At 52.0% G+C, this 7,736-nt stretch overlaps 1 protein-coding gene across 1 annotated transcript; it reads right to left on the bottom strand.

Moving 5' to 3' along the window:
- Positions 1-808: 808 nt before the first annotated feature.
- LOC308677868 (transcription factor HES-7-like) lies at positions 809-5,324 on the bottom strand (the record flags this gene model as incomplete). The annotated part of the gene is made up of 4 exons (XM_081344568.1): positions 809-1,257; positions 4,762-4,840; positions 5,061-5,156; positions 5,280-5,324. The coding sequence occupies 4 exons, from the start codon at positions 5,322-5,324 to the stop codon at positions 809-811; spliced, it is 669 nt and encodes a 222-aa protein (XP_081200694.1).
- Between the last annotated feature and the right edge of the window lie 2,412 nt (positions 5,325-7,736).

Raw genomic sequence — 7,736 nt, 5'->3', positions numbered from 1 at the left:
ATCAATGAGATCACTCTCTCTCTCTCTCTCTCTCGGCAAACTTCGTTTCGATCTGGGTCCAAGCCCAGTTTATTTCAAATCAAAAGAACGTCTCAGAAGCAAAATTGCCACGGGGGGTTCTTTAAAGAGGAGGCAAAAACGAAAAAAACAACGAATGCAACCTTCTTTTTATATATTCTTTTAGGTTTATTAAGGTTTATTTAATTTATATGCAGACAGCTGGTCATTTGCCCTTTTTTTTAGAGAGAGAGCCCTTGAGGTCACCTGGAGGTTTACCTGTGTCCCCCCCCCCACCTCCCCCGGTCACCTGTGCAGGCTCGTGTGCAAGGAGTATCAATCCTCTCATTTCCCCTCCATCCATCCATCCATCCGGTCAGAGCCGAGGAAGCTTCTTGGAATGAGAAGCGAAAGGTCTTCAAGGAACAAACCACGGAAGTCCAGTGGCCTCTGCAAAAAGCACTTGGGGGGGACAGCTCTTACACACACACACACACACACACCCCACCGCCCCCAATCACACACCCTTTTGGGGTTTACAATTGGTCTGCACAATTTGTGCCGGTCGAGCGGCCAGGGAGGTGAGGGACAAAAAAAAAAAAAAACAAGATACCCAAAGGAAGACAATTCCGTTTTGTGCCGAGGGATGCAGGAAAAGACACACACACACACACACACACACACACACACACACACACACAAACCCCAACAACCGCAATTCTCACACAACGCAACCCACCGCCACCATCCCAGAGAGTCTTTGGCAAGACGAACGCTGCTCCAAGGCCACCGAAGATGTGGCGAGTTGCCTTTAGGGCCAGGGTCTCCACACCCTCAGTCCTGGGGGTCCCCATCTCTCCGAGAGTCTGCTCTGTGGGGCTCTGCTGCAGGCCTCCGTCGGTGGGGCCAGGCCGGGCAAGCAAGGCCGCAGTCCTGGACCGGAGAGGCAAGGGGTGGGCCGCGGTGGCCAGACGTACGCCGGTCCCCCCAGAGGCGGGCTGCACCCGCCAAAGACGCTGGGGCCGTAGCAGGGCCCGTATCTGGGCTGGGGGGGCGCCTGGGGGGCGCCGGGGAGCTCCGGTTGGGGCCTGGGGGTCAACTGCTGCTGCTCCATGCAGTGACAGATGCGGTCCACGCAAAAGGCTTTCTGGGCCGGACACAGGCCGGGGCTGGCCCGGAGGAAGCGGGTGGCTTGAGCGAGGCACTGGCGATGACCACGGCGGTAGCTTTCCAGGAAAGCCTCTTCCTTGGGGGGTCCTTCTGCATTGTGGGGGAAGGGAGGGAGGGATGAGAAGGGAGGAAAGGAGGAAAAAGGAAGTAGAAGGAAAGAAGATAGAGGAAAAGGGAGATGGATGGATGGATGGATGGATGTGAGAAGAATGGAAGGAAGGAAGGAAGGAAGGAAAGGAAGTTGAAGGAAAGAAGGATGAGAGATAGAAGGAGAAAAGGGAGATGAGAGGGAGGGAGGGAGGGATGAGAAGGGAGGAAAGGAGGAAAAAGGAAGTAGAAGGAAAGAAGATAGGGGAAAAGGGAGATGGATGGATGGATGGATGTGAGAAGAATGGAAGGAAGGAAGGAAGGAAAGGAAGTTGAAGGAAAGAAGGATGAGAGATAGAAGGAGAAAAGGGAGATGGGAGAGAGGGAGGGAGGGATGAGAAGGGAGGAAAGGAGGAAAAAGGAAGTAGGAAAAAAGAAGAAAAGGGAGATGTATGGATGAGAGATGGGAATGAGAAGAATGGATGGAAGGAAGGAAGGAAGGAAAGGAAATAGGAAAGAAGGATGAGATAGAAGGTGGGAAGGAAGGAAGGAAGGAAGGAAGGAAGGAAGGAAAGGAGGGAGGGATGGAGATAGGGAGGAGAAGGGAGGAAAGAAGGAAAAAGCAAGTAGAAGGAAAAAAGACAGAAGAGAAGGGAGATGGATGGATGGATGGGAGATGGGGATGAGAAGAATGGACGGAAGGAAAGGAAGTAGAAGGAAAGAAGGGTGAGAGATAGAAGGAGAAAAGGGAGAGGGAGGGAAGGAAGGAAGGTAAAAGGAAAGAAGAAAGAGATATAATGAAAAAAGGGAAATGGATGGGTGGATGGGAGGAAGACAGAAGGAAAGAAGGAAGGAAGGAGAGAAAGAAAGAAAGAAAGAAAGAAAGAAAGGAAGGAAGGAAGGAAGGAAGGAAGGAAGGAAGGAAGGAAGGAAGGAGAGAAAGGAAGGAAGGAAGGAAGGAAGGAAGAAAAAGGAAGAAAGGAAGGAAGGAAGGAAGGAAGGAAGGAAGGAAGGAAGGAAGGAAGGAAGGAAGGAAGGGCAATTTAAGAATCACATTGGCAATTTGGAAACATACAAAGAGCAATTTTTCTGTCCGGCCTCCTCGCAGTAACCCCCTCCTCTCTCTGCTTGTGACGGCTGCCCCACCAAGCCAAGCCAAGCCAAGCCAAACCACCATCATGCCAGGACAAACATAGGTTGATTTCTCAGAGACCCAAGTCACCAGCGACAATCCCTCCCCCAACCCCTCCCCCACCAAGCAGGACCCACTTACACCACCCCCACCCCCAGATCTAATTGCACTTACCCCACAATGTCAAACAGTTGAGGTGGCATTTGAAGTGTGTGTGGGGGGGGGGGAACCAGGAGGGGAAGAGGGGAAGCGAGGAAATTTACTGCAGAGGGAAACAGAACGACAGAGCTGAAAAGCCAGGGCTGCCTTCCCCAAGGAAGGGGTCAGGGGTCTTCAAACTTGGCCCTTTGATGACTTGTACTTTACACGTTTTTCAAACTTTTGGCCCCCTTTAAGACGGGCGGACTCCCAGAATTCGACCCCAAATTCTGGGGAATTCTGGGACTTAATAATTTAATAATTTAATTTGTATACCGCCCTTCTCCCGAAGGACTCAGGGCGGTGAACAGGGCAATACATAATAAAAAACAGAATACAAAAATTTAAAAGTAATTAAACCATTATGCCCGTAATAATTAATACATATTAAAAGTCCACCCGTCTTAAAGTCACCACCGAGCACCAACCAGAGGGGGTAATAAAAAAAACTCTGGACTGAAGTAGTTGACCAAAGTCCCGATTTTATTCATTTCCCAGCTGGAGATAAACTTTGCTTTGCGACTTTTTTTTTCTTCTTTTTTTTTTGGGGGGTGGTGGTTCTAATTTAAGGGTCTAAAAAGAGCCTTGGTGGAGCAGTGGGCTAATGCCTCCTTAAGTAACACCAGCTGCCTGCAATTAGTGCAGGTTCGAGTCCCACCAGGCTCAAGGTTGACTCAGCCTTCCATCCTTCCGAGGTAGGTAAAATGAGGACCCAGATTGTTGGGGGCAATTAAGCTGACTTTGTAATAATGCCGCTTGGGGGAGCCCAAAAGCCCTAATAAGCAGGCATATACATATATATACATTAAATAAATAAATAAATAAATAAATAAATAAATAAATAAATAAATAAATATACATAGAATGAAGGCTATTGCTAAGCACATTTGGTTTGTGCTTAAATTGTAGGCCGCCCTGAGTCTTCGGAGAAGGGCGGGATATAAATGGGATTAAAAATAAAAAATAAATAAATACTAATTTTCAGCTTGTGAAATCTCCTCAAGGAATGTCAACTTTCTCCGGAAATGTCTCCATCAAATCACAATAAAGCGGCTCTACACCATATACAAGGAAGCCATAATCAATCACGCTGACAAGGGATGGGAACAGTCTGGGGGGTGCCCCCCACCCCCCAGGAATAAACAGCTCGGAGAAGTTTTGTGGCTTGAAACCCTCTGCAAGGGGAGGGAGGTGTGTGTTCGTTCGTTTTTCCTGAACAGCTGGGCAGCTGTTGCAGAGGCTCTTTCATCTTTCCATTTGAGGGAGGAAAGATGCAAAGGAAGAGAGATTAGAGGGATGGAAGGAAGGTGGGAGAGACAGAAGGAAAGGAAGAAAGGAAAAAAAGATGAGAGGGAGGGAAGGAAGGAAGGAAGGAAAGAGAGAGAGAAGAGGGAAGGAAAGGGGGGAAAGATGGGATGTAGAGAAGGAGGGAAGGAGAGAGGAAGGAAGGGAAGATGAGAGAGAGAGAGAAGGAAGGAAGGAAGGAGGGAGAGAACGAAAGGAAGAAAGAGGTAAAGGAAAAAAGATGGGAGATAAGAGAAAGAATGCGGGAAGGGAGGAGAGAGAGGAAGGAGAGGAAGAGAGACAAAGAAGGAAAGATGGGAGGGAGCAAAAGACAAGGGAAGATGAGATGGAAGGAAGGAAGGAAGGAAGGAAGAAGGGAGAGTAAGAAGGAAAGGAAGAAAGACGGGAGGGAGGGAAGGAAGGAAGAAGGAAAGAAACGGAAGGGAAGAGGGATGAGAGGGAGGGCAGGAGGGTGGGAAAGAAAGAGGGAAGAAGGAAAGGAAGAAAGATGGGAGGTAGAGAAGGAAGGGAGGAGAAAGAAGGGAAGGAGGAAGGAAAGAAGGAAACGGAGAAAGATGGGAAGGAAGGAAGGAGGAAACAGAAAGATGGGAGGGAAGGAAGGAAGGAAGGAAGGAAGGAAGGAAGGAAGGAACATAGATAGATAGATAGATAGATAGATAGAAAGATAGATAGAAAGATAGAAAGAAAGATAGATAGAAAGATAGATAGATAGATAGATAGATAGATAGATAGATAGATAGATAGATAGATAGATAGATAGATAGATAGATAGATAGATAGATAGATAGATAGATAGATAGATAGATAGATAGATAGATAGATAGATAGATAGATAGATAGATAGATAGATAGATAGATAGATAGATAGATACCTGGAAGCGGCTGGGTTTTGAGGAATTCCACCGTCTTTTGCAGAATCTCCGCTTTTTCCACTTTGGGGTTCCGGAGCCTCTGCGGAGAAAGAGAAAGAGCCCCAGACCAGCGGAGAGGGGGGGGGGGACGGGACGGAGGGGGGGGGGGTTGAGAGAGAGCAAGACAGAGAAGGGAGTGTGGCGGGGGGGGGAAGGAAGAGAGCATGAAACCAAACTCTCCGCAGCTCCGCGATCCCCACGCGGGGCCGGGGGAGTGGAGTGAGTGGCGTGGGGTGGCGTGGCGTGGGGGGGGGTCTCACCTCGTCGCGCGTGGCCTCCAGCAGCAGGAGGCGGAGGCGGGCCAGGCTGCGGTTCATGCGCTCCCGCCGCCGCTTCTCCATCAGGGGCTTCAGCAGCTGCGGGGAGAGAGAGAGAGAAAGTCGGGTTGGGGGTCCCGGAGGTCGCTCGGGGACTCTGGGGGGGTGGGTGGGTGGGTGGGGAGCTTCCTTCCCACGCGCGGGGTCCCCCCCCCTACCTACCTTCTTCTCCTCCTTGCCTTCCCACTTGGGGTCCCCCACCTTCATCATCTTCAGTCCCCCCTCCACCCCACCGGGCGCTGCAAAGGGCGGCCGGGGGAAAAATCCTGGAGCGAGCCGGAGAGGGATCTGCGCGGGGGTCGCGGCGGAGACCCTTTTATAAGCGCCCCCGCCCCGCCTTTCATCTCCCTCCAGGGCCGGGCCGGGAGAGCCGGCGCGTGGCAGGCGCACGGGTCAAGCAGGGAGACCCCACCCCCCTCGCCCCTTTCCTCCCACCCCCCACCCCACCCTCCGCAGGGCCGGCCGGACCCCTGACCAAGCCTCGCCCCCTCCTCCGTTTGCTGCAGGACAGCATCCTTCGGCCCTTGTGGGTTTGGTGGCAGTTGCAAGGCAGCTCTCTACCTGTTGAACTTCCAACTCTTGGCGTGACTTTCCCTGCACGGGAGGAAGACCCCCCCTCCCCATCCACAGGGTCGCCCCCTCCTCCGTTTGCTGCAGGACAGCATCCTTCAGCCCGCATGGGTTTGGTGGCAGTTGCAAGGCAGCTCTCTACCTGTTGAACTTCCAACTCTTGGCGTGACTTTCGCTGCACGAGAGGAAGGCACCCCTCCCCATCCACAGGGTCGCCCCCTCCTCCGTTTGCTGCAGGACAGCATCCTTCAGCCCGCATGGGTTTGGTGGCAGTTGCAAGGCAGCTCTCTACCTGTTGAACTTCCAACTCTTGGCGTGACTTTCCCTGCACGGGAGGAAGACCCCCCTCCCCATCCACAGGGTCGCCCGGACTCCTGACCAAGCCTCGCCCCCTCCTCCGTTTGCTGCATGACAGCATCCTTCAACCCTTATTGATTTGGTGGCAGTTGCAAGGCAACTCTCTACCTGTTGAACTTCCAACTCTTGGCCTGACTTTCCCTGCACGGGAGGAAGGCACCCCCCCTCGCCCCTTCCACACAGCCCTACGGGCCTCGATCCCCTCCCTCCATTTGTTGCATGTCAGCAGCACGGCTGGAGTTGGTAGCCGTTGCAAGGCAGCTCTACCAGTTGAACTTCTAACCGTTGGCTTGACATTTCCTGCACGTGAGGAAGACAACACCCTCGCCCCCCCCCCCACACACACACAGGTCATGCAAACCCTCCCTCTCTCTTCATGGGCTGCATGTTAGCAGCCTGGCTGGCTTTGGTGGCAGTTCCCAGGCAGCTCCACCAGTTGAATTTCCACCTATTGGCTTGACTTTCCCTGCACGTCTCTTAAAGTTGCCCAGTTGAGAAACGCCGAATTAAGCTTCTCCAGGGAAGGCATTTTAATTATTTAAAAAGTTAACTTGGCGTCAGAATAGTGTCCTAGGGGTGTCTGTTTGTTTGTTTGCTAAGCCATGGCTTGTTTTCATCCTGGTTTGTTCCACCCTTGGTTCTGATTCTCCATGACCTTAGATCCTGCCGATCCATTGTGGGTTCGTGTCCAGGATCTTAACTCAAAGGAGCAGCAACTGGGAACAAATCCTGATGGAGGAAGGTGATCAACTGCATTAATGCAGGGCTCTTCAAACCTGGCCCTTTGATGACTTGCGGACTTCAACTCCCAGAATTCCCCAGCCAATGTGCTTTAAGAAGGGTGGACTTCAGCTCCCAGAATTCCCCAGCCAGCATGCTTTAAGTCACAGGGGTCTTCAAACTGGCTGAGGAATTCCACAAGTCATCAAAGGGCCTGGTTTGAAGAGCCCTGGTTTGGTGGGGGGGGGGCTTCTGGCAATTGTATGCCCACCGCAAGAGCGATTGCCCCCAATCCCCCTGGGTGTTCCAGGCGGGGGGGGGGGGCTTACATCTCCCCTCTTTTGTGCAAGAGCCCTTCAAGTCTTTGACAAGTGCCTGACAGGCGAGGGATAATTATCAGGGCCATGATGATGATGGTGATGATGATAATAATGGTGTGGCTGGTCACCCAGCCAGCCAGATGTTCAGGCAGTTTTGTCCACCTGTGGACTCCTGCCCAAGGACCTGGGATGGGCAGGTGTTCTTCTTTGATGGGGTTAGGTGACTTTGAGCCAATTCCCTGGAGACGGTGAATTCTAGTCCCGCCTTAGGCATGAAAACCCGCTGGGTGACTTTGGGCCAATCGCCAGGAGACGGTGAGTTCTAGTCCCACCTTAGGTATGAAAGCTGGCTGGGTGACTTTAACCCAATCACCAGGAGATGGTGAGTTCTAGTCCTGGCTTAGGGATGAAAGCCGGCTGGGTGACCTTGGTCCAATCTCCAGGAGATGGTGAATTCTAGTCCCACCTTAGGCATGAAAACCCGCTGGGTGACTTTGGGCCAATCGCCAGGAGACGGTGAGTTCTAGTCCCACCTTAGGCATGAAAGCTGGCTGGGTGACTTTAACCCAATCACCAGGAGATGGTGAATTCTAGTCCCACCTTAGGCATGAAAACCCGCTGGGTGACTTTGGTCCAATCACCAGGAGACGGT

This window comes from Vipera berus (genome assembly GCF_964194415.1).
Source record: "Vipera berus genome assembly, chromosome: Z".
NCBI lineage: Eukaryota > Metazoa > Chordata > Lepidosauria > Squamata > Viperidae > Vipera > Vipera berus.
This window is presented reverse-complemented; position numbering and strand designations above follow the sequence as displayed.